The sequence below is a fragment of the Nomascus leucogenys genome, chromosome 8 (assembly GCF_006542625.1).
Source record: "Nomascus leucogenys isolate Asia chromosome 8, Asia_NLE_v1, whole genome shotgun sequence".
NCBI classification, from domain to species: Eukaryota; Metazoa; Chordata; class Mammalia; order Primates; family Hylobatidae; genus Nomascus; species Nomascus leucogenys.
In genome coordinates, this window is record NC_044388.1 from 12399762 (window position 1) to 12426882 (window position 27121).

Sequence of the window (27121 nt, forward strand, 5' to 3'; positions counted from 1 at the left end):
AGTCTGTAGTCTAGCCTTGTCTGCCTCCAGCCCAGAGGGCATGAGAAGCATCCTCCAGCACCCAGGTTTACATGTTTCAGCTAGAGTTGCCCAAAGAGCTACCAAGAGAGGGTTTTGGCTTCTACTCCCTGGAAAACGGAGCCTGAGAGATTCAGCTTGGTCAAGCACCCACCAAGTACCCACCCTATTTAATCAACAAAGAAATGAAATCACATCGTGCCAAAGACTATAACCCTAAGGATGGGGGAAGAGGGCAGTTTCTATGAAAAGGAATGTCGGGCAGATAATCCAATAGGTGTCCCGGACAAAGAGCACCGTTTCTGGGCTCCTCACCACACTCCTACATTAGCTTTAGTCCTCCAGCTACTTCAAAGCGCACATTATTGTCCCATTCACAGGCAAGGCAGCTCAAGACTAAGGCAGGTCATTTGCCCAAAGGCACATAAAGGTCGGTAGCAGGGCTAAAATCCAGATCTGCCCAGTATAAAAGGTATTGCCTCTAAGTGCTGTGCTAGCCTGCCTTCATCCTCCGGCTCCATGCAGGAAGGAGACACCCCACGGCCACCAGTGGGCTCCTCCTTACTTTAGATCTGGTTAGCACCAAGGTCATGCTCTGTAAGAGGTGGATGTTCTGGGCAAAACACCAACAAATCACAATGTTCTCAGCAAAACTTCAGGAATACTGGAGTAAAAGGAACTAAGACAGATACGTGTTTCTCTTCTTTATTAATCAGTCGAGAGATAGAAAGACTTAATAAAAAGTTACATAAAAGGCTCAAACATCATTGAGATCTTCAGGCATCACTCTCGTTTCACGACAATGGCCACCTGTTAAGACTATGAAACAGAAGCTGGGTGCTCACAGGCGCACAATAATTCAAGTATCTTTCATTCCAAGTAAACCCGACATGGAATTTCAAACACGATGGGCTGCCAATGGAGGGAACCTGTGTGGCTCCAGATTTGCTGTGACATGTCTGAGGGGCCTTTGGGTTAGAGTTGCCACGTTAGTGGGTCATGTCTCCTGGCAAAGTGAGACAGGCCCCACGAGGCCAGCCAGGCATTTTCCACAGCAAGTGCCATGAGAAGGAGGTGGGCAAAGTCCTAAGAGAAACCATCCAGGTGTCCCCTGAGTGGCAAAGTGCACAGGTAGTAAGTGGCCATAGTCCCCAGCCGTGGGAGTGGAGAGGATGGCTAGGATTATCTCCGGAAAAAAAAAAAGCAGCCCTCTAAGGAGGGTGTCAAACAGTGGAAGAAATCTGAGAGCACACAATGGCAAAGGCATGGGGTGAGGGCATTTCAGGAAGGCGGTGCTCCAGGGGATGTGAGGGTAGCACTATTCTCCGGAAGACCAACGGGAACGTGAAGATGTCAAACAGCCACAAGTCCCAGTTGGCTCCTCGGTCATGGTGTGGCGTGGCCAACCAGGTTTCCCAGTCTGACCCTGCTAGATGATGATGGAGGAGAAGATGGAGGGATGCCATGGGGCACACTCTACACTCTACTCTGGCCTATCTGGAAGCTACCTCAGTCATGAGGGCCCACTTCTACAAATGGGGCATTATTTACTCATTTCATTTATGGGGAAATGAGTTCAGGGGAGATGAAAGCTTACCAGAGGCTCAACAGCAGAGGATACAGAAGACCAACCCTTAACTAGTCTCTCTCAGGCACTATGGAGTTCAACGTGGGCCAAGTGCAGGATGGATGAACAGATGCACTGTTCCTTCTGTCCCAACTGTGTGGTGGAAATCCCTATGTCTTCTCACCTTTATGGCCGAGGTCTCTGTTCTACGTCAGCTGATCTGCTTCCAGTGAGACTATCCCACTCAGTGCTGTCGAGGAGTTGCAGCTCCATGGTGGGCATGGGGTATGTTCGTAGTGGTTGGTGCCCAGCAGGAGTTTTCTGGCTGTGGACACTGCCCTATGTGCAGGGCTTCTTCTCCCACTCCGCCATGCTCTCGATTCTGAACATCTCCATCCTCACGTCTTCCTACCTGCCTTTCCTCCGCCTCACCTCCAGTTTGCAGCTGCCATCAAACTGCACACAACAAACTGCTGCAGATGCCACTTAGGGAAGCATAAGGATTGGGAAGAGCTTTGTCCTTTTAGTGTTTAAAATACCTCTTAACACTATAGGGTCTAAGGAAACTTTGAAGTGCCTCATCTGGAATGTTCTCTCTTATCCTTCCTTTTAGGAACAGAAAAAGGGGCAATTTAGACAAATAAGAAGTTTGATTTCCAACAAACAAAAGTCTCAACTGTCTCCTTTTGTAGCAGAATCATTCTCCAGCTGGGCCCCTCAGTGCTGGTGATCTTGCTGAGGTAGGAACACAGCGCATTTTCAGAACCTAGGTGTCTTGGCATCCAGTTGGGTGCTCACTTTCCTTGGGTTTCTTTCTCCAGAGTGGCCAGACCACCTGCTGAGGATATTCTAGTTTGCATAGTGACCTGATTTGTAACATCTAGAAAATAAGGCCACCAGCTGTGCTGCCTTTTATTCTGACCTTTTCTTTGGTGCACCGTTGTTCCTGTTGTCTCTCCACTCCCACCCCAGCTGGAAAAACTCCAGTCTTTGGCTCACACCAGCAGCACCTGAGGTGGGGGGGCGGGGGTGAGCATCATCAGGGAGCTGGGGAGACTGCCCCCTTGCAGAAGGTGTGTGACAGCCACGCATCAGTCCAGCCTTCCTTACTTCTCAGATCATATTATAGTCAAGATTCAACAGGTCAATAAAAATTGCCAAAAAGGCAACCTAGTACTACTTTTACAAATACTGGAAGGGGTCTGCTCATTGACTAGGCTTATAGAGTTGGTAGTTGATTCCAAGGGAAGATAGCTTCAGGTCTTGGTGCTGTTTTAGTGATAACAGTATTGAATCATTTTTGGTTAAGATCCAGCATGAACTGGAGTTTTCTGGATGGTGTCCACATTAGGTTACTTTGACGTGTCAGTGTGTTCATATCAGAGAGGCACCAAGCAGCACAGCTGATGTGAAAAAGCAGCAAGAGACAGATCTGAGAAACCCAGAGCCTCCTCAGATCCCTGGGGAAGGCAGAGAACTTAACCCATACTGTCTGAAAAACAAATGAACACGTTTGCAAAGCCAATCAGCTTACTTTAGTTTATGTATTTCCAGGATAATGAAAACCCCTTTTAGAACTGACATGCTCGTGACAGCCACTCCCCTCAGCAAAATACAATCTATTTTCTAATATTTGCACCCCCAACCATAGGAAAACCCTCTGGGTAAATACCTCTCTCTTCTCTCATTTCTAGGCCATGTGTAGGGTCTCTTTCCCTCCCAGGTTTGACCCATGGCCTGAGGCCTCCAGCTACAGTTCCCATTACCTTCTGTCCTCTCAGTCACTCTACTTTCAGATTGAGTTGAGTTTTGGCACTGATGGGAAAACTCGGTTAAAAAACAACAACAATATTCCAGATATGTTACCAGAGAGGTCTGCTGAACACTTGAAAATTCACCAGGCAGTGAGCCCAGACCCCTTTAATAAAATAATAATCACTAAAATAATTTAAAAGTCTATAAAAGACATCCAAGCTCAGATACTCTGGATGGGGGGTAAGGGAAAGAAGCTTGTTCATGGCTTGTTTTGCACTTTGTATGTGGATAAACACTTCCACATCAAACCAACACTATGTAGTTACAATAAACAACACACCCACCGAGAGAGGGGGAGGAACTGGGTTGAATCAACACATGGGGGCGCCAGGGGCACTTGGATGCTGCTTCTGCTTACAGGTGGCTTCCTCGTCTCTTGTGAGAGGTGGGAAAGCCCGTGCCCTCTGGGCAAAGCCAGACCCTGTCTGCTCCCTGCCCACCCGCCCTTCTCCCTTCCTGTACCAAGTCCTTGGGCCAAGGGTTGTGGTTAGAAATGGTTTCAGTGCAGTTAGGTGGGGAGGGGTCCCGAGGGCTGGCCAGGCCACAGTCACTGCGCCCAGGGCCTCAGGCCTGTCACAAGATCACACATTGCAGTTTGTGGGTGCCTGTGGCCCGGTCTCCCCGCCATTTGGTTTTCTTCTTCTTCTTCTGGCTTTTTTCTGGAATCTGTTGCCTTTTGAAACAATGAAGGACAGAAAGACAAAGTCAGAATGGGCTTTGCTTCTCCTCTGCCCCTCTCCTCCTTAGCCCCAGTTCTGAGTCAGAGGAGGCCTGTTCTGGCAGGGTTAGTGGGGATGCCCATCCCTCACGCAGTGGCTGCCCTGGCCGCTGGAGGAGGGCCTGGCAGGATAGCTTCTCTTGAGGCAATGAAATGGGGGAGATGGGGGAGGGGATAACCTAAATCACCCTACTGATGGGAATGACTGACATTATGTTGTAGCTACATTTATATAAATCGTAAGCTACATCACGTTTTGTCTTATAGAGTGCTGGCCTCTATTCTGTGTTTCATAGTTTAAATAAAATGATGGGTCAACTGAGCGTAAAAGCGATTTCATGTTTTCTGTTAACTTTTCCTATGTCTAAAACCTGACCTTGGCACTACAGGTTCACAACCAAGGCATCACCATAGGCTACCTGATGGCAGCATGTCCTAATTGGAGGCAAAACGCCCAAGAGAAAATAGTTTCTTTCTTTCTTTTGTAAAGATGGCATTTCACTATGTTGCCCAGGCTGTTCTTGAACTCCTAGCCTCAAGCAATCCTCTTGCCTCCACCTCCACCTTTGCCTCTGAGTGCTGGGATTGCAGGAATGAGCCACTACGCCTGGATGAGAAAATCCTTTTGAGAGTGCAAAACTGCACTCCAGCAAAAACATAAAGTGAAGACTGTAGTATTTCCTCATTATGCTGGGGAATAATGAGAAGATGAGCTTTTTGAGCATGTGGGGAGATGTGTGTACAGTGGGGGTTAGAGCCCCGGGGCTGATCTCACAGCTCACCAGCAGCCCTTGGAGGCGCCAGCATATAGGCCACAAACTCAACGCACAATGTCTGAGACCCACTGGTTAGGCTGCTGTGCATGTTGAAGATTTGGGAAACAGGATAGATTGGTGACAGGAGATGCAGCCAGGAGGCTGTTTCAGTCATGAGTGCATGAGGTGATTACGGCCTGGACCCTGACCATGCAAAGGAATAGACAAGAAACTTTCATTAGGATTGCTGACAATATTTGGAGATTGACAGCTGGTGGGGTTGGGAAAGGAGATACGTGTGCAATGCTTCTGAAATTTGAACCTTGGAATCAGAATATTGGTTGTTCAGGGGAAATATCAAAGGGTGCTCTGATATCAGGGCAGGGAAGAGGAGACAGACCGGGTTTGTACAGTGTTGAAAGCTTTGGTGTGAGGAGAACACTGAAGCCAGGCTGGAGGGAGCTGCCTTCCAGGGAGCCTGAGCCACTGCCTCAGACAGGAAGGCATTTCCACTTAACATGTGCAGCAGACATCACCCACAAACCCGTCAGCAGCTGCGGGGAGGGCAGAGGTGGGTGGAAAAAGCAAAAGAAAGAAATGGAAGGAGGGACAAGAAATCCAAAAATAGGCCCAGAATTCCACAGCCTCATGGCCTCAGAACAGGATCTGCTTCCTCAAGCTCCCAGCTGCCTCCAGGAGCCAACCCATGCTGTGGAGGCCTGCTTCTAGGGAGGGGGCAGTGCTCACCTAATTACTCTAACGAGGTCATGGAAGGCTTTGTCGACATTAAGAGGTGGGTCCTTGGCACTGGTTTCTATGTACGGAATCTGAAAGGCAAAGCTCAACTTGGTCAAAGTGGCACAGAGATCCTCAAAGCCCTGTTCCACCCTTAAAAATGTCCAGAGGTTCTGAGGAACCCAGGTGCTTTCAAAACCCCCCACAGAAGCCCCGGCCCCCAACAGCCTCAAGCATCATTTAGGGCTTTTCACTCTTTCAGGTTGGAAAGTGTTACTAATGGCTTTTCCAATTCCCTCTTGTTCTCTAGGCACAGAGATATTTAATAGCTCCCTAAAAATAGAATAAAGTGATCTTTTTATATACTTGAAGATGAAAGACTGTTTCATTTATCAAAAATACATTCTGATTCTATCCATTTTTCTTTCTGAGGTCTGTTTCTCCACCTTGGGATGACTTCTGCCCCTCTTTCTGGGCCCCTCCAGAGTGGACGCTGGTAGAAAAGGCTGAGGAGAGGCTGGGCCATGACCAGGATTCTGGGCCCAGGTGACCCTGGCCCATCGGAGCTGGCCCCCACCCCATCCCAGCTCTTGTTTGATCTGTATCTATAAGCCTGGGAGCTCAGCCATGTTTACACAAGGTTTTTGTCTGCACGTTTGATGCTGAGAAATCATCACCCAGTCGAAAGGGTGCAGACAGCGGGAGATATGACTGTGGTGGCCCCACAGAGCAGGTTTCCAGGGCCAGATCTGCACCAAGCCTCGGGCTGGCAGAGGGAGGAGAACAAAGGCTCTATGAGGTCAGGACACACTCACTCCTGAGCGCTCACCTTCTCCTACAGCAGGGACCCCACCAAGGCAGTAAGTGTTCATTCCCCAAAGGTGGGGAGCAGGGTGGGGAACACATAGGCCTCCCTTGATAAGACAGATGGAAGTAAGCTGAGTGTGATTAGACTGAATAACTTTGTTATTTTTCATAAGTTTTTTCTGATTACAAAATTAATGCCTTTCATTATAATATGCTGGAAAAAGAAAAGCACAGTGAAGGAAAGAAAAATAATAAACACTTGAAATGCATGGAGGAGGGCGACAGAGTAAGTTGTTGTTTTAGAGGAGTAGATTGTATCATTGCCCAGAACACAAACCAGTCAGTATCTTCCCATCCATCATCATCGCGTGAGGTTGGATGTGCACACTTCTGTTGTAGCCAACAGACACACAAAGGGCAGAGCACAAAAAGCAGAGCTTAAGCCTTTGAAATATTCACTGGACAAATATTTGAGCCTCTGATAACACTAAATGGAAACTGCTCTTCATTGTGGGCTGTTTGGCTTTCCAGGTCTCACTATCCCCGACCTCTTTTAGTCCTCACATTAACCCTCTGAGGTAAGCAAGTATCTCCATTCTGCAGCTCAGGAGACTGAGCTCAGAATGACGCACTTGCTCAAGGTCAACAGCGGCTGGCAGAGAATCAGGTTTGAACTGGGCACACTTTCCACTTTCTCCTGGCCCTGGTAAGGGGTGCTGAGGTCTGCTTTGGAGCCTCTTCCAGGTTGGACACCAAATCCGGCCATGGCAGGTGCCCCTGATAAGTGGCCAGTAGAGTCCTATGGGGCCCCTGTGAGTCAGGACAACGTGCTTCCCTGCACACACCCAGAGGGGATGCGGGAAGGCACCGAAGCCCAAGCTGGGACCTACCTGGAGCCCCTTCACATCCTGTACTCCTGCCGGCTCAGTAATGGCCCAGGCTCCAGGGCCTCAGACCACTGCCACCTGTGGTCCCATCCCATTGCTCAGAAGCCCCTGAGTTGTATGATCCCCCCACAGGTCCCAGACACCTTCTACTTTCTTTCTAGGGGACCTGTCTCTACCATTGATGAAACACTGATGTGCATTACCTGGATTCCTGGAATTGCAGGATTTCAGTAGCAACAAGACTTAAACTAACGGGAGCCCTTCAATAAACAGTAGTTTCATTTCCGAAGACCAGGACTGCCGGGGTGACCAGGCAACAGCTTTTACACATCTCCTGACCCCTCTACACACACGCACACACCTACATTGTGTTTGGTCGCCATTTCTTTTCCTTGCTCCCTGGTGATTTTCCTTAAGTGCATCAAATCGACCTTGTTGGCCACGAGGATCATCGGGAATGACTCCCTGGGAAATAGAGGAACAGCAGCTCTGTGAGGTTTCCACCACCCCTCACACCTGGTTAAGGTGGCACAGCCACATCTCAGGCATAGCACAGCCAGCCCATACCACCTCCCCAGTCAGCCTGGACTGCAGTCCCTTCCCTCCCCCTTTCCAGAGAGAGGTTAGGGCTTGGGGGAAAGGGCCCAGGGGCTGCTGGCTGTCTTGGCTTGAAGCCTCAGGTCCATTGCAAGGCCAGTGATGAGGCCTTGAGGGGCTGCTGGCCAGGGGCTGGCTCCCCAGACCTGGTTCCCATCTCTTGGGTCACTCAACCACACAACCAGCCGCACAATTAGGATGGATCCCAGCAGAGGGCATCAAGAGGCATGGCCACCATAAAGATTCTTATTGACATGGGCCAAATTTTGTCCAAAACTGAATGAAACGACAGTCTCACTGCAGCATTGAGTATTTGGCAGCATTGAGTATTTCCATTTTAAAAAATTATAATTTGACAGGTGAAAAATGGTACTTTACTTAATTTTCCTACATTTCTTTGATTAGCAAGAAAGTTGAACATTTTCCCACATCTGAGCCATTTTTGTTTTCTCTTTTGCAATTCATGTATTCAGAGTAAAACCCACATTAATCTGTGGGAGCTTTATGTGTATGTATGTGTGTCCCTTTACCTGGTAAACTTATTAACACTTTGCCTTTGGAATATATGTTAGCTAGATTTTTTTCTGTCTTTAATGGAATTTGCTCAAAGCTTGTTCTTTTCCTATTAGTTTGTGCTTTCATTTTCACTACATAGCCTCTTTGAGACTCAACAAGGCCAAATGAGTATAAACCAGATTTCAAATTATTTAATTACTCCACATAAGGCTTAAAAAATCCACGCCTTTAATTAGGGGTGTGAGAGAGAGAGAGAGAGAGCGCCCTAGGAGACAGGCACAGGCCTCTTCCCGGTACTCTCACCTGTCTTTGATGCTCACCTGTCTTTGACGCGCAGGATGAGCTGGTGGAAGCGGTCCACATGCTCAAAGCTGGCCTTGTCGGTGACGGAGTAGACGATGAGGAAGCCATCCCCTGTGCGCATGTACTGCTCCCGCATGGCGCTGAACTCCTCCTGCCCGGCTGTGTCCAGAACTGGGGTGGGATGAGGCCACTCAGGGGCTGTCCTCACCTACCTTGTAGCCCCCACAGCCTGCAAGACTCCCACGCTGCTGCTGCTGTCCCTACTGTGGCCCAGTCCGAGCTGTTCCATGAGAGGCTGCATGAGCTCTCTCTCTGGGGCTGCTCCAAGGGTCCCAGCTGAAGCTCCCCCACCTTAAAGCCTGCTTCAGGGTGAGGCTCTGACTCACTGTGGACCCACCAAACCCTTCTCCTCCAGTTTCACCCCATGTGTTTACTAGGCCTAAATTCTCTGATCTACAGCCGTGCCTCATGAAGTCAGTGATAAACTCTGCTACACAATCCCTCTCATGAAGTCAGTGATAAACTCTGCTACACAATCCCTCTCATGAAGTCAGTGACAAACTCTGCTACACAATCCCTCTCATGAAGTCAGTGATAAACTCTGCTACACAATCCCTCTCATGAAGTCAGTGATAAACTCTGCTACACAATCCCTCTCATGAAGTCAGTGATAAACTCTGCTACACAATCCCTCTCATGAAGTCAGTGATAAACTCTGCTACACAATCCCTCTCATGAAGTCAGTGACAAACTCTGCTACACAATCCCTCTGGCCAGACCTGGGCTTGGATCCCTGCTGCAGGGCCTACAAACTGTGACTCTTTGGGAGGTTGCCTGACTCTCTGAGCCTCCCCTTTCCTCCTCTATCAGTGAAAACAGTGCCTCTACCTTGCAGCCCCTAGGGGAGGAGAGCTTATTTGTGGACATGCCTGGGGGGAAGCCCTGAAGAGGCCATCTGGGCAGGAAGGGCTTCTCAGCCCCCAAGGGGACAGATACCAAGGAGACCCTGGGGGAGGAGTGGCCCCTCACAGCCAGGGCACTTCCTCCTAGGCTGGGGCTGGAAGCTCTTCCTCCTAACGCATCCTTCCCCCCAACTACTCCTGCCCAGGTGCCCTCACCCCTCATCCCCACCTTCCTCCAGCCTCCTTCCTGCTGAGGGAAAGTCTCATCCCTCTGCTCACAGCCACAGCTTGGTAGGCAGGTTGGGGGGTTCCTTTTAGCAGTGCAGGCCTGACCCCCTCCTGCCCTCTGGGGGCATGAAGTCTGAACCTGCAGCATCCTCCAAGCACCTGCTCATGGCTTAGCCTCCCCTGCATCTTCCCAGTCCCCCTACTGTCTGACCAGATCCACCTTCCCCTCTCCTGCGAGGCAGGGGAGCAGATGGTTACAGATTTTGGAGCCAGCCCACTGGGCGGAGTCTGGCTCCTCATGCCTGGGTGTGACCCCAGGCAAGTTACCCTCCCTGTGCCACCATTTCCTAAAATGGGGATGGTCAAGGTAGTTTTCAAAGGTAGTTTTCAGTTAATATATGTAATGCCCTCAGTGCAGTGCCTGGCACGAGAGCCCTACGGGAGGGTCTGCTGTGAGCTTGCCATCCTCAGCGGGGTCTTCTCTCCCGCTCTGGCTACCCTTGCAGTCCAGGACGCTGTCCTCCAACTCCCCCTTCCCTCCCCTTCTCCATTGGCCTTGATGAGCGGACTCTGACTTGGCTGTTGCTGGAGCCCCAGGACCAACCCCAGCCCCATGCCAACCCTTCCAGGAACACTTCTGGCCGCCCATGTAGTTGTCCCCAGCAGGACTGTTAGCTCCCAGGGGTAACGGCAGGTCTGTGCCAGTCACCTGTCTACTCATGGCCTGGCCAAAAAGTAGCCCCGAATGGTACTTGAATGAAAAAATAAATGTGAAGTCTGTCCAATCTTGTCATTCATTTAAGGAATGTCTGAGTGCCTGCTAGGTGGCAGGAACTGTTCTAGGCCCTATGGACAGAAGGCAAATGAGACCAAATCCTTGCTTTTATGGGACTCACCATCTAGTAGCGAGACAGATCAACAAATGAATGGCTGTTATTTTAGTGGAGATAGATACACAGTGTGAAGAATGATACAGTAGGCTGGAGGTTCACTGGCAGAAGTTGGTGTCATTTTGGATAGGGAAGGAGGACCACTATCAGGAGGTGACATTTGAACAGTGACATTAAATGAGGGGCCGGAGGGAGCCACATGGCCTAGTGGAAGAGCACTCCAGGCAGAGGGAACACAATAAATTCGAAGGCTCGAAGGTGGAGGTGTGCAAGGGCAAAAAGCGGAGTGAAGGGTGTGTGAAGGATGGAGAGGAGGTGGGGGCAGAAGGTGAGGGCTGCCACACTGTGTAAGGTTCGCTTGGTTCTAAACAAGACAGGGGCCACTGGAGAGTCTGGGCAAAAGAATGGCATACTCTGGCCAGGTGCGGTGGCTCACGCGTGTAATCCCAGTGCTTTGGGAGGCTGAGGCAAGTGGATCACCTGAGGTCAGGAGTTCGAGACCAGCCTGGCCAAATGATGAAACCTCGTCTCTACTAAAAATACAAAAATTAACCGGGCATGGTGGCGAGCGCCCATAATCCCAGCTACTCATGAGGCTGAGGCAGGAGAATCACTTGAACCCAGGAGGCGGAGGTTGCAGTGAGCCAAGATAGCACCACTGCACTCCAGCCTGGGCGATAAGAGCGAAACTCCGTCTCAAAAAAATAAATAAATAAATAAAAAAGAAAGAAAAAGAAAGGCATGCTCTGGAGGACATCTTGAAAAGTTCATTCTGGCTGCTGGGGAAAACAGAGCAAGAGTGGAAGCAGGGACCCAGTGAGGAGGCTAGCACAAGAATCCAGGCAACACACGCTGGTGGAGCTGAGGGCGGGGAGTGGGTGCTGGGGGAAGTGACTAGACCAAGGCCACTTTCTAAGACAGAGTCAACAGGAGCAGAGCTTTCTGGAGGAAAGTGTGGGGGTAGAGAGGTGAGAAAAAGAGGCAATGGGGATGACGCCTGTTTCTGGCCTGAGCGTCTAGGGGAATAGTGATGCCAGATGCTGAGGTGGGGAAGTCTGGGTGAGAAACAGGGTTTGGGGGACTCAGTTTTTGACACAGGCTTCAGAGCCTATTAGACACCATGTTTGACTTCCAATAGGTATCTGGGGACTTAAGTCAGACACAGAGAAGGGAAGAGGGGGCAAGAGATACAGATGTGGGAGTTGCCAGTGTATAGATGGCAAGGAATGCCACAGGACAAGCTATTCGGCGACGCCTGGGAATCCACATCTCCTTAGACAGGCACCTTTACACAGTACCCAAGAAAGTGGCCTGTCCCCACAGCCCATCATTGCTGCACATCCCCTGGAGCCATTTGGCACTTCAGAGGGGCCAGTGATGGACACAAGGACCCAAGAGGTGCCCAGGGCATAAAAGCAGCTCATGGCTACTTCTGCTCCTTCCCTGGGCCTCAGTCTCATGTAGAAAATGAGGGGCGGGGCTCCAGGACCAGCAGGTCCTTACAGCTCTGATATCCTAGAACTATATCATCTGGATGTGAAATGAAGAGGTCAGAAGGCAGGACCTACAGCCAAGGACCGGGCAGTTTCCCCAGTATTTCCCAGGAGGGAGCAGGAAGACTGCACCTTCAACTGGAGGGACTGCAGCTTTTTTTTCTTAGAAAAAAAAAAAAAAAATTCCACTCAGAACTGCAGTTAATAAAACAGACGGAAACAGCATGCATTTGGCTGAAGTGTGGATGCAAAGGCCTGAATTGAAAAGCAGAAGACACCCGGGCGTGGCAGCTCATGCCTGTAATCCCAGCACTTTGGGAGGCCAAGGCAGGTGGATCACCTGAGGTCAGGAGTTGAAGACCAGCCTGGCCAACATGGTGAAACCCCATCTCTATTAAAAATACAAAAAATTAGCTGGGCCTGGTGGCAGGTGCCTGTAATCCCAGCTACTCAGGAGGCTGAGGCAGGAGAGTCACTTGAACCCGGGAGGCAGAGGTTGCAGTGAGCCGAGATCGCACCATTGCACTCAGGCCTAGGCAACAAGAGCGAAGCTCTGTCTCAGAAAAAAGAAAAGAAAAGCAGAAGACATTAAGGCAATATTGTAATTCATATATTTACAGATTTTGAAGGTATATATTATCTAAATGAAAACTAGAGATCTAGGATATTTTAAAATATGATCATTCAAATTAAAAAAAATTAATAGGGAGTTGAAAATCAAAATGGGCCCTATGGAAAGGAAAAACAGTCATCTCAGACATTGAAGGTCTTAGAAATTATATCACCCAGGCTTTCTGAAAGAATTCTTACAAAGTAAAAAAATAAATCCATCAAAGAGAAAGATGAGTGATACCACAAACAGTGGTAAGTGAAGAAAACAGCAAAACATAAGAGTTAAGTTTAAGGCCAGTATAGTAAGTTCAAGCCTATAATCCCAGCACTTTGAGAGGCTGAGGTAGGAGGATAGTTTGAGGCCGGGAGTTCGAGACCAGCCTGGGTAACATAGTGAGACCCCATCTCTACAAATTTTTAAAAGAATAGGTAAATTCAACTAAATGTTGTTGCATAATTTGAAGAGAATAGATGATAATGTAGAACTAAAATCTATGATGATCCAATGTGTGAGGGTAGGAGCCGGGAAAAAGTTAAGTACTAAAGTTCTTGCCTCATTTGTCAAGAGGCTAATGATCCTGATTACATCTAGATGCTGATAGAAAAATATGAGTATACCTACACATACATATATAGCATAACCAATAGAAGAACGGAAGTAAAACCTCAAACTTCCTAAGCAACAGAGGAAAAACAGGACAAAGTAAGTGAAACCAATCCAACAAAAGGCAAAAATAAACTTAACAAAAATAAGCAAATATAATAAAAAGTAGGCATGAAATAAGATGGCTGAAATAAATCTATGATTAATCACAATAAATGCAAATGGATTAAATTCATCTATTAAAAGCAGATACTAAATACAAAATCCATTTGCCTGCTTTCTTTCAAAGACACATATAAAGCAATATGACAGAAAGGATGAAAAACGGAAGGATAAAAAGAACATGCCAGCCACATGGTAATCAAAAGAAAAGAAGTGCATCTACAAAACAATTCAAGGCCAAATCACGAAACGGACAAAGACAGAGTATTTATAATCGGAAAAGTACAAGCATCAAGAAGTGCCGCAGTCATCAATCATAGGCATCTAGGCATGTTGCTTAAATATGTATGTGGACAAAAAAAAAACGGATTTTTAAAAACAGCAGGAATTGACAAATTCCATAATCACTATGAGAGACTTGAAGAGGCCTCTCTTAAATATAGAACAAATGATCTCCAAAAGCAATGTCCTATCATTAAATAACAAAATTTAAATATTTGGCTGGGCGAGGTGGCTCATCCCTGTAATCCCAGTACTTTGGGAGGATAAAGCGGAGGATTGGAGGATCGCTTGAGCCCAAGAGTTTGAGGTTCCAATGAGCTACAATCTTGCCACTGCACTCCAGCCTCTGGGGCAGAATGAGAACCTGTCTCTAAAAACAAAATTTAAGCTTATTCTGAGAGACGGAACAAACTTTACACTCCAATAGTGAACAAGCATTTTTTTATTTTTTTATTTTTTTGAGATGGAGTCTCACTCTGTCTCTGTCTCCAGGGTGGAGTGCAGTGGCGCAATCTTGGCTCACTGCAACCTCCGCCTGCCGGGTTCCAGCGATTCTCCTGCCTCAGCCTCCCGAGTAGCTAGGATTACAGGCACGCACTACCATGCCCAGCTAATTTTTGTATTTTTAGTAGAGACAGAGTTTCACCATGTTGGCCAGGATGGTCTCAATCTCCTGACCTCATGATCCACCTGCCTTGGCCTCCTAAAGTGCTGGGATTACAGGCGTAAGCCACCGCGCCTGGCCGTGAACAAGCATTTTTAAACATACATGAAATTTGGCCATATATTAGAGGCCATAAATAAAAATTTCAACAAATTCCAAAAGGCAGAAATCCTATAGGCTAAGTTTTGTCCTTTATCTGAAATGCTTGGGACCAGAGGTGTTTTGGAATTTTTATTTTTAAAAGATTCCAGAATATTTGCTTATACATAGTGAGATCTCTTGGGGATGGGACCCAAGTCTAAATACAAGATTCATTTATATTTATATACATAGACTGAAAATAATTTTATACAATATTTCCGAGAATTTTGTGCATAAAACAAAGTTCATGTGAAGTACTTATATGTGGACTATTCACTGTGGCGTCACATAAGCGCTCAAAAAGTTTCAGATTTTGAATCATTTCAGATTTCAGATTTTTGGACTGCAGAGGCTCAACCTGTACTGTAACAGGATCAGAAATGAACAGGAACAAGAGTATAAGAGAATCTAGCCACCTGAAAATGTTAAAAGCCATGCTCCCCTATAACTCTCTAATTAAAAAGCAGAAATCATAGTTGAGAATTGAAGTTCGACAATCAACAGTAATAAAACCTCTCATTTAAGGCCAAAGTGGTACTTAGAGGAAAATTATAGCTTTAAATGCATTTCAGAAACTAAAACTGAAAATTAACAAAACACTTAAATCAAGAGGCTAGAAAAGGAAAAATAAAATAAAATAATAGAGAAAGAAAAATGTATCAGTAAAAGTAGAAATTGCCAGAGTAGGAGGACGGGAAAGTAGCTGATATCTAAAAATCAAAAGCAGATTCTTTCAAAGGACCAATTTAAAAAAACCCAGCTTTCAGCAATTCTTATCAGAGAAAAAAAGACAAGCCTTTGGAAAAGGCCTCTGACTATGGATACAGCTATATATTTAATTATGGAGAAAACCATACACAGTTTGATAATAAATTTTCAATTCTCAATGAAATGGATGGTTCAAGAAATATAAATGATCAAAATTGGCTCCAGAAAACATATAAAACCTAAATACACTAATGATGGCAGATGAAACGGAAGGGACAAAATCTACCCCAGGAATGGTATGAAGCCATCTATTGGTCTGGGAGGGCTAGCAGGGAGGAGGGGTGTGTGGCTGAGCTGGGCCTGGTCCCAAGTGGGACTAGCCCACCCCTTGTCTAACCTACCCCTCCACACACATACACCTGGAAATGCCTGGCCACAGGCCCCTTGTCAGCAGTTCTGACTCCAAGGCTTCCTGGGGGAGGCTGAAGATAATGGGCAGCTTACACTATTAAGAAATTATGATCCTGCCTGCATTCCCCATGCCTGATGTCATGAAGGTAGGAGGACTCCAGAGACATAAAGTATTAGTCACTGTGGGAGAAGAGGTATCCTGCCAATGTGCGTGTGCGTGTGCGTTTGTGAGAGACAGACGGACAGATAGACAGAGACAGAGAGGCAGCCAGACTGGGGGAGGAGGAAGGAGAAAGATAAATGGAGAGACAGGGTCAGTGTTGTGCACATCTGTCTGCGATGCTCTAATCCTCCCACTTGAGGATCAAGGGATCAAGGGGCCCAGCAGCTTTGCAAAGGAGGATTTAACTGGAGACCCTGGAACTGCTGGGAGCTTGTGGATTTCAGATGCCAAGGCAAGCCCCACATGCTGGCAAGGCATGTAGTCCCAGGCAGGAGGGCAGCCAGCATGGAGGGGCACCAGCCTGGGGCTCTGATGCAATGGTCAAGACCTTCTCCTCCTCCCCCTCACCTCTGCCCCTTTTCCATGCTTCTCCTTCTCCCCCTCCCTTCTCCCCCTTTTCTCTGCTTCTCCTCCTCCCTTCTCCCCTTCCTGCTCCCTCCTGGGAAATACTAGGGAAACTGCCCACGCCTGGGATTACAGGCATGAGCCACCTTCTCCCCCTCCTCCACCCAGGCTTCCAGAGTGAGAAAAGTCACAGCATGAGCTCCAGGGGCTCTGACAGTGGCCCATAGCCCAGGGTGCAGTCAAGATCTTTGGCTAAAAGTGATCCCACCCACCGTGTTCCTGCTGGCAGCCAGCACTATGCCAAAGGCTTTATACACACCCTCTCTCTCAGTCCTCTTCACAGCCTTGGAAGGAAGATACTACCATCCTCCTAGTATAGATGGGGACATAGAGGTCCAGGAGTTAAGGGACCCACTAAAGGCCACGCACCAGGAAGAAGGGTGTTCCTATTTCCCTAAGGCCCAAGCGTCCCAGCCTGTCCAGTCATTTTTCTTCAACCAGAACCACCACTGTCTGGCCATCCTAGAACCGGCTGGGCTGTATCTCCATTCCAAGTCTTTGCCCAAGCCATGACCTCCATCTAGAATGCCCTTTCCCCCTCCTCTCCACTGGCTGTCCCAGCCGCCTTCCAGCTGGGATGCAGTCCATCTCCCCTCCTCCTCACAAGAGCGCCCAGCCTCTGACCTCCATCTTTGAGCCCTTCCTGTTGCGTGTGTCATCTGTTCCTCCAAGTTTGGGCCTCTGGGCCTGGCTCAGCTCCTCACCATGGGGTAGAGTCCCAGAATATGGGAGCCTGGCTTTCATTTCCCTGGGCCCACAAAATCTTCAGCACCCAAGGAAGGCTCAAAAAATACTCGCAGAATGACTAGATGAATCATCTGCACTCTACATGAAATGAAATGCCATCACTGGGTTAAAACAGCCCACTCCAGCTTTAGGGGAAATCACTAAAAACTGACTTTTAAACTCTTATGACACACGGTGGGGCACGGTGGCTCACATCTGTAATCCCAGCACTTTGGCAGGCCGAGGAGGGCGGATCACGAGGTCAGGAGTTTGAGACTAGCCTGGACAACACGGTAAAACCCCATCTCTACTAAAAATACAAAAATGAGCCGGGCATGGTGGTGGGCACTTGTAATCCCAGCACCTCCGGAGGCTGACGCAGGCGAATCGCTTGAACCTGGGAGGCAGAGGTTGCAGTGAGCCAAGATTGCGCCACTGCACTCCAGCCTGGGCAACAAGAGTGAAACTCTGTCTCAAAAAAACAAAAACAAAAACTTTTATGACACCCCTACAGGGTGAAATAAGGGTCGCGGAATATCAAGCAATAGAGAAAACAATTTCTAGAGATAATATGCCTCCAAGGGCCATACCTAAAGTTTTCTTTTTTCTTTTCTTTTCTTTTTTTTTTTTTTGAGACACAGTCTCACTCCATCACCCAGGCTGGAGTGCAATAGTGCAATTTCAGCTCACTGCAACCTCTGCCTGCTGGGTTCAAGTGATTCTCATGCCTCAGCCTCCCAAGTAGCTGGAATTATAGGTGCACATCCCTACTCCCGGCTAATTTTTGTATTTTTAGTAAAGACGGGGTTTTGCCATGTTAGCCAGGCTGGTCTCGAACTCCTGGCCTCAAGTGATCCGCCCACCTTGGCCTCCCGAAGTGCTAGGATTACAGGCATGAGCCACTATGCCCAGCCCCACGCCTAGAGTTTTCCATGTATCTCTAATTCACAAACCCATCATGGGAGGCAGGAATGATTATGCCCATTTTACAGAAGAATAAGGAAAGGAAGCTTAAGAACAGATTCAAAAAAATAATGTCACTTAGTTGAACATACATAGTGATGAGTGATGTTTACTATTTTAATTTGTGCTCCCCTTTCTGGGTAATGGGTGTGTATGGAGTGGGGCTGGGTGCTGGGCAAAAGGGCTGATGCATTCACCATGCACTGTTCCTAGAAAAAAGGCCGCTTTCTTGAACTTCTCCAAAATGCTGGCAGGGTGCAGACAGCCCGGACACCTGGGACTCCCCAAGGGGAAGGGGGCTAAAGGCCTGTAGTGGGCACCAACTGGCTCCCTGGTGACAGGGAAGAGTCCCTTTGCCAGTGGCCCCAACCTCCTCAACACCCTGGCTTAAGGATAACATCAGGGGGGAAGTGCCGGCCACCAGCTTTGGGGGTCGCTCATGCTGGAGGCCACACCCTGCAGCTGTGGGGAATGGAGTGAGGGGGTCTTGGGATAAGTTTTCACAAGGCCCATGATCCCCAGAACTGGTATACAAACTGCATATGTGGGTGCACATTCTGGGGAGATGGTCTATGGTTCAGTGGGATTCTTAGAGGAACCTAGAACCCTCAATGCTGCTCTTAGGGAAGGAAGAGAAGAAAGGGGAAACGACAGCAGGGATCTCAGCTGTGTAACTAGAGCCCAGGGATGTCACACGAACAGACGGGGGCCTGGCAGGGCAGAGACACAGGGAGACAACTGGGAGCACTGGCCTATAATCCCACTTCCACCTTGCAACCCCTCTGGGAGGCCAGCATTTGACAGGTGAAGAGACAGAGGCAGGGCAAGGCTAGTGATCTGCTTAGGTTCATATGGCTAATGAGCAGTAGAGGCAGAATTTGAACCCATGCCCGTCTGATTCCAAGCCTTGCTCTGCTCCTCACACCAGCCTGTCTTCGAGCTGGAGTCAGCAGTGGCATCCCCACAGCCTGTGAAGAAGAGCAGGTCTAAAAGGAGGGGTGAGGACAGAGATGGAGGACAGAAGCCTGCATTCACCCCACTTGCTTACACCAAATTCTCCACCTACTCCGCACCTGCGCCTGGGCAGCCATGGGTGGCAGGGAAGAGAAAACTCATGAGTGCACTGGCTTCTCCCCCTTTAAAGGCCTGAGCATCACCTTCCAGGGCCTTCAGAGTGCCCGCCATCCTTCTCCATCATTCTCCCACTCCCTGGGTGACCACCACCCACCTGTCCTCTTCTGCCAAGCTTGCACTCTCAGCTCAGGAATTGAAACAGGGATCTATCAGGAGATAAACTCCACATGCTTGCACCCCACATCAACCCACCTGAGAGGCATGGGACCCCTCACACACTGCTGGTACAGTTTGGTGATTCCTCAAAATGTTAAACATCGAGTTACCAAATGACCCAGCAATTCTACTTCTAGGTGTAAACCCAAGAGAACTGAAAGCAAGTTTTCACATGAAAATTTGCACATGAACATTCACAGCAATATTACTCACAATGGCCAAAAGTAGAAACAACCCAAATGTCCATTGACTGATGAAAGAATAAACAAAATGTAGCATATGGCCGAACACGGTGGCTCACGCCTGTAATCCCAGCACTTTGGGAGGCCGAGGCGGGCAGATCACCTGAAGTCAGGAGTTTGAGACCAGCCTGGCCAACATGGTGAAACCCCCTCGCTACTAAAAATACAAAAATTAGCTGGGTGTGGTGGCCGCACACCTGTAATCCCAGATATTCGGGAGGCTGAGGCAGGAGAACTGTTTGAACCCAGGAGGCAGAGGTTGCAGTGAGCCAAGGTCGTGCCATTGCACTCCAGTCAGGGCAACAAGAGTGAAACTCCATCTCAAAAACAAAAAACAAAATGTGGTATATCCGTACACTAGAATATCATAAAAAAGAACGGAATTCTGATACACACTGCAGCAGGATGAAGCTGGAAAACACTGTGCTAAGTCAAAGAAGCCAGGCGCAAGAGACCATGTGCTGTCCCATTCTGCTTCCATGAAACGTCTGGAGTAGGCAAATCCATAAAGGCAGGAAGTGGATTAATGGTTTCAGGGACTGAGGAGTGGGGAGAATGGAGAGTGAGTGCTCATGGGTAAGGGGGGTTTTGAGCAGAGTTGGGGATGAATATGTTCAGGAATGAGTTGGCAGTGATTACAATAATTACTGATTTGTTAATCAATCAGCAATATGAGGTTGTACAACTCTGTGAAGACACTAAAAACCACTGAACTGTACACGTGAATTTGGCATGTGAATTTTATCTCAATAAAAAAACTTATATGAGGAAAAAATCAACCCACCTCCCTTCCTGTAAAACACATGTTCCACCTGCCCTCTCGCTAGGGTGGATGACCCAGCTCTGCTCCTAAGACCATCCTCTCCAGCTAAGCACTGGCTCCAGGTCCCTGCCACCTGTGCGAGGACACTGCTGCAACTGTTGTTCCTTCATCATCCTATTCTCTATTGGTTTATTTCCACCAGCAGGTAAATGTGCTGTAATTTCTCTCATCTTAAAACAAAAATACATTGGCCGGGAACAGTGGCTCACACCTGTAACCCCAGCACTTTGGGAGGCCAAGACAGGTGGATTACCTGAAGTCAGGAGTTCGAGACTAGCCTGGCCAACATGGTGAAACCCCATCTCTACTAAAAATACAAAAATTAGCTGTGTATGGTGCCGGGCACCTGCAGTCCCAGCTGCTCAGGAGGCTGAGGCAGGAGAATCGCTTGAACCTGGGAAGCAGAGGTTGCAGTGAGCTAAGGTTGTGCCACTGCACTCTAGCCTGGGTGACAGAGTGAGACTCTGTCTCAAAAAATAATAGATAAATAAATATATATATATATATATATATATATTTTAAAACTCAAAAATACAATAAAATGAAACAAAAAAATTTACAAATAAAGCTGGGTACAGTGGTTCATTCCTGTAATCCCAACAGTTTGGGAAGCTGAGCTAGGAGGATCACTTGAGCCCTGGAGTTTGAGACCAGCCTGGGCAACAAAGTGAGAACCCCGTCTCTACAAAAAATACAAAAATTGGCCAGGCGTGTGGTCCCAGCTACTGAGGAGACTGAGGTGGGAGGATTGTGGGAGGTCAAGGCTGCAGTGAGTCGTGATCATGCCACTGAACTCTAGCCTGGGTGACAGAGCAAGACCCTGTCTTAAAACAAACAAAAAAAAATTACAAATCAAAACCCTGCCCCTTGGCCTCACCTCTCCCTCCTACTACTGTTCATTTCTCTCTTCCTCCTTACAGAAACGCTTCTTGCCTATCCTCGCTGCCTGCTCCTCCTCTCCACCACTTTCTTGAACCCACTCTAATTAGACTTTCATTTCCAACCACTCCATCAAAACTGATCTTGTCAAGTCGCCAATGACCTCCATGTCACTAAATCCAATGGGTGCTTCTCAGTTCCTCATCCTGCTGGGCTCCTGGCCGGTCTCTCATGCAGTTGATGGTCCCTGCCTTTGTGAAGCGCCTTCTTCACTTGGCTGCAGGATGCCACTCTCCCTTGGTCTTTATCCTACTGCAGTGACTGGTCCTGCCCTGTCTCCTCTTCTCCCCAGCCTCTAAACATTGGTGGGTCCTTCTCTAATCCAGTCACGTTCTTGGTGATCTCTCATCCTGCAGCTTTACAGGTCACCACCCAGATTTCTATCCAGCCCACATGTCTCCCCTCCTACAGGCTTAGATATCCAGCTGCCACCCTGACTTCTACTTGCATGTGTGAAAGGCATCCTGGATTTAACATGTCCAAAATTAGACTCTTGATTTCTCCCCAAAACTTGTTTTTCACTGTTCTTCCTAATCTTGATAAATGTAACTCTATTCTACTGGTTCTTCAGGCCAAAGACTCTTCCCTCTCTAATAACCTCATATACTCCACCGACAAATCCTGTCGTTTCCTCCTTCAAAACACAACCAGAATCTACCCTTCTCACCACCTCCTCCACCAATGCCCAAGCCCACCATCAGGAGCTTCTTAACTGGTCTTTCCGATTCTGCCGTGGTTCCTGTGTGTTCCGTTCACACCAGAGCCAGAGTGAGCTCTTCTCACTCACCAGGCCAGGAGCGCAGCAGGATAAGGAACTGAGAAGTACCCACATTTTAAACATGTTAGATCATGTCCTTCCTCTGCTCAAAATCCTCCAACGGCTTCTCATTTACCTACAAAACCCCGTGAGATCAATCCCTTCCAGCTACCTGCCTGACCTCTCTCCTACTAGCTGTGCTCTCACTTGCTCCACACGCTGGCTTCCTAGCTATTCCCCGCACAGGCCAGGCACACCCCTGCCTCGGGGCCCTTGCACCTGATACTCCCACTGACTGAGATTCTCTTCCAGATACAGGTGCAGCTTTCTCTTTTAGGTCTCTGCTCCAACATTCCCTTATCAGGAAGGCCCTCCTTGACCAGCCAACACCAGACAGCAACCCCTTCCTCACTGTGACTCCCTTACCTTGTCTGACTCTTCATCACAGCACTTATCACCACCTGACACCATACATATTTGTTTATGCTCTGTCCCCTCACCCCACTAAAACATAAGCTTCATGAGGGCAGGAGCTTTGATTTGCCAATTGCTACGTCCTCAGAGCCCAAAAGAGAGATGGGTACATTAGCAATTATTTGCAGAATGAATTAGTGAACATATCCAGGTACATAGGACTCAGGGTTCAATTCACACAACTCTGGGTGGAGAGGTATATCCCTAAGTCAGGGGCTCAAGCCTCACTTCTGAACCTCCCTAGACACAGGGACATGTGTCAGTGGCCCCTCATCCATACAGGTGATGGGACCTATTCTTGAAACCATCAAGCCACCTCATAAATAATATAAGCCAGACACAGTGGCTCACATCTGTAATCCTAGTGCTTTAGGAGGCCAAGGTGGGAGGATCACTTAAACGCAGGAGTTCAAGGCTGCAGTAAGCTCTGATCATGCCGCTGCACTCCAGCCTGGGTGGCACGGTGAGACCCTGTCTCTAAAAATCACAATAAAGACAACAATAATATACATCACATTAAAGCAATCACTGCAACAATAGCATCTACTGAGGTCTGCTATGTGCCAAGCCCCGTGCAAGGTGACTTGTTTCCCCCCTCACTCAATAAACAACAATTAAACACCTAATAGATGCCAAGTCTGGGCTGACATCAGAGATACAATGGTAGGCACAGTCCTTTTCCTCAAGGAAGTCACAATTCGTATTTTTTTTAATTTATCCTTTGCAACAACTATGAGGTGTATCTCATTTGGATACAGATCCCACTGATGAGGGTGCAAGGTCTTTGTCCAGAGGCAGCCCAAAGGGAGGAGGAGCCCCAGTCACCAGAGCCAGGGTGTGGGGACCACAGGCTGACAGAGGCAACACTGAGGCCCAGGGAAGGTGGCATCACCCAACACAATGGCAGACAGGGGAGGTCTCAGATCTATTGGTCAGGCTGGTGTGCTTGGCCCAAACTGGTCACATGACTTCTAACAGTGACCAACATGAAGTTCTGAAACTCAGGCAAAACCCCACATTAACTGGCATATATGACCTGATTGTCAGCAAGGGAAGTGGAAAAACACTTGGATTTTGGGATGCTGACAAATTTGGAACGAGCCCAGGCTGTGCTAAGAGTTGGGTGTAGGGAGTTGCATATTCCACTCACATCTTCATCACTGAGTCCAAGCCTCACTGAGCTGACTCTAGGTCAGTGGCTGGAGGGGGGTCCTTCAGCTCCCAGCCTGGCTAGTGGGTCTGGGAAGGGCCTCTCAGGTGCAGGGCAGCAGCAGCAATTTTCCAGTGATAGAGAGTACTTCACTATTTTACCAACTAGTACAACAGTACTGAGGTACACTGGCTGCAGAGCAGCTGTGCTCACCTGGAAAGTGATTTACTCTCACTTGACTAATCTCAATTTCACGGAATTATCACAAGGATGAAATAAGGCATCCTTGTAAAAGCCCTTAGTATGAGGCCTTCGAGAAAAGTCTGGTTGGTAGTAACTGCCATCACCACTCTGACGACAGACAGCAAGAGAGGATTTGGGAAGAGATCTGTCAGCAGTGTGAGGAAGGGCTTTCTACCAGCGAGCACTGCCCTGGGCACCATGGAGATCAGTGAGGCATTTCAGCAGCGGGGCTGATGCACCAGGGACAAAGAGTCAGGCCCAGGCCTGCAGGGCTGGATTGTATAATCTCAGGCCAGCAGCCATGCTTCCCCATGAAGGGAAAGAGGGAAATTCCTCCCACATCACTGCTGGCAGGGGAAGGGCAGCTTCCCCTTGGTGGGTGACAGGCCAGCTCTGCCTGCACCCCATTCTTAGTTGGGGCTTATGGAGAGTGCCCACTCTGAAGCTGCCCTAAGGCCTGCTGAGCATAAAGCCCCCTGGTAAAGCCCCTGGTTCAGGAAAAAAAAACTCTCAATAAACGTTCCTTTTCCTCTCCCTGCCCTTCCAATGTCCTCCTCTCCTCCCCATCCCCAGAAAGAATGTGGATTCAAGTGTGCGGGGGAAAAGCCAGGTTCAGGCCCCTCTGAGAAGACAACAGCTCTTGTGTCTGAGGTTTGGGCAGAAGCCAGGGTGGAAATGTCCCAGCTTCTGAGGGTGCAGAAGAGCCAGGCTTTTGCTCTTTGAAAACACTGGGCCCTTGCTGGGGAGAAGGAGACAGAGGTTGCGGAGCTGGGCCCAAGAACCCCAAGGTGGGAAGCGGTGTCTGGAGACTCAGGGCCCACTGCTGTTCTCCACTGATGGAAGAAAGATGCAAAGTTCCAGAGGCTGGCTGGGCAGAGGGCGGGGCTGGGAGCCAGAGGGTGGGGAGGCCCAGAGACACCTGCCCTGTTTTAAGTGGGCAGAGGATTTGGTCAGCATTCCACCTCAGAGGCCCAAGGCCTGGGCCAAAGCAGGAGGTAGTAGGACAGGGTGAGGACACGCTCGGCAGACTCAAGAAGCCCAAGACTCGGCTCTCTAGCTAGCTAGGTCTCACCCTAGGCTAGTGACCTTTCCATCTGTACCTCAGTTTCCACAATTGTAAAGTGAGGGGCTTAGCAGCCTTCCATCCCTAACCAACAGAAAAAATAGGCACACAAGAACTCTAAGACAAAAGAAGGAAAGCAGGGACTCAAACAGATATTTATATACCACGCTCATAGCAGCATTATTCATAATAGCAAAAAGGTGGAAACCACCCAAGTGTCCATCCACAGATGAATAGATAATGAAAACATGGTACATCCATACAGTGGAATATCATTCCGCTTTAAAACGGAGAGAAGGCCAGGCGCGGTGGCTCATGCCTGTAATCCCAACACTTTGGGAGGCCGAGGCGGGCAGATCACGAGGTCAAGAGATTGAGACCATGCTGGCCAGCATGGTGAAAATGCTACCCGTCTCTACTAAAAATACAAAAATTAGCTGGGCGTGGTGGTGTGCACCTATAGTCCCAGCTACTCAGAAGCCTGAGGCAGGAGAATCGCTTGAACCTGGGAGGCGGAGGCTGCAGTGAGCCGAGATCGCACCACTGCACTCCAGCCTGGTGACAGAGCGAGACTCCGTCTCAAAAAAAAAAAAAGGAAAGAAATTCAGAACATGCAGCAACATGGATGAACCTTGAATAGATTGTGCTAATTAAAATAAGCCAGCCACACAAAAGGACAAATATTATTCCACTTATCATAGTACTTAAATGAGGTATCTAGATTAGTCAAATTCATAGAGACAAAAAGTAGAAGCCGGGCCCGGTGGCTTATGCCTGTAATCCCAGTATTTTGGGAGGCCGAGGTGGGTGGATCACCTGAGGCCAGGAGTTCGAGACCAGCCTGGCCAACACGGTGAAACCCCACCCTTACTAAAAATACAAAAATTAGCCAGGCGTGGTGGTGCGCGCCTGTAATCCCAGCTACTCAGGAGGCTGAGGCAGGATAATCACTTGAACTCAGAAAGCAGAGGCTGCAGTGAACCGAGATCGCACCACTGCATTCCAGCCTGGGTGACAGAGTGAGACTTCATTTCAGAAAAAGAAAGAAAGAAAAAAAGAAAGTAGAATGGTGGTTGCTAAGGACTGAGGAGAGGAGAAAATGGGGACTTAGTATTTAAGGGGCAAGGGATTAATAACATGAACATACAAGAAACTCAAACAACTCACTTGCAAAATAAAATAAAATAAAATAAAATTCTGATTTAAAGGGCAAAAGACCTGAATAGGCATTTCTCAAACGAAGACAAACAAATGGATAGCAGGTATATGAAAAAATTATCAACATCGCTAATCATCAGAGAAATGCAAATCAAAACTACAATGAGATAATATCTCACCCCAGCTACAATGGCTATTATCAAAAAGACAAAAAATAACAAAGGCTAGGGAAGATGTGGAGAAAAGAGAATGTTTGGATACTGCTGGTGGGAATATAAACTAGTATAGCCACTATGGAAAACAATATGGAGATTCCTCAAAAAACTAAAAATAGAGCTACCATATGGTCCAGCAATCCTACTGCTGAGTATATACTCAAAGGAAAGGAAATCAGTATATTGAAGTGATATCTGCACTCCCATGTTTATTGCAGCACTAGTCACAATAGCCAAGAGTAAGGAAGCAACCTAAGTGCCTTTCAGTGGATGAATGATAAAGAAAATGTAGCATATATACACAATGGAATATTATTCATCCATAAAAAAGAATGAGGCTGGGCGCAGTGGCTCATGCCTGTAATGCCAGCACTTTGGGAGGCCGAGGTGGGCAGATCACCTGAGGTCAGGAGTTCAAGACCAACCTAGCCAAGATGGTGAAACCCCATCTCTACTAAAAATACAAAAATTAGCCGGGCGTGTTGGCAGGTTCCTGTAATTTCAGCTACTTGGGAGGCTTAGGCAGGAGAATTGCTTCAACCCGGGAGGGGGAGGTTGCAGTGATCGTGCCACTGAACTCTAGGCTGCCCAACAAGTGTGAGACTCCGTCTCAAAAAAAAAAAAAAAAAAAAGAC

At 48.1% G+C, this 27121-nt stretch overlaps 1 protein-coding gene across 6 annotated transcripts in view; it reads right to left on the bottom strand.

The window, feature by feature from the left end:
* Positions 1–707: 707 nt before the first annotated feature.
* Positions 708–27121, bottom strand: part of MRAS (muscle RAS oncogene homolog) — a 58648-nt gene continuing 32234 nt past the window's right edge. For all 6 annotated transcript variants that reach the window (XM_003265284.4, XM_030816765.1, XM_003265285.4 and 3 more), the window contains 4 exons: positions 8736–8889; positions 7668–7767; positions 5621–5700; positions 708–4073 (listed from right to left, as the gene is read on the bottom strand). In XM_003265284.4, the coding sequence (XP_003265332.2) occupies positions 3974–4073; positions 5621–5700; positions 7668–7767; positions 8736–8889 (434 nt within the window). In that variant the 3' untranslated portion in view covers positions 708–3973. The remainder of the gene's footprint in view (positions 4074–5620; positions 5701–7667; positions 7768–8735; positions 8890–27121) is intronic.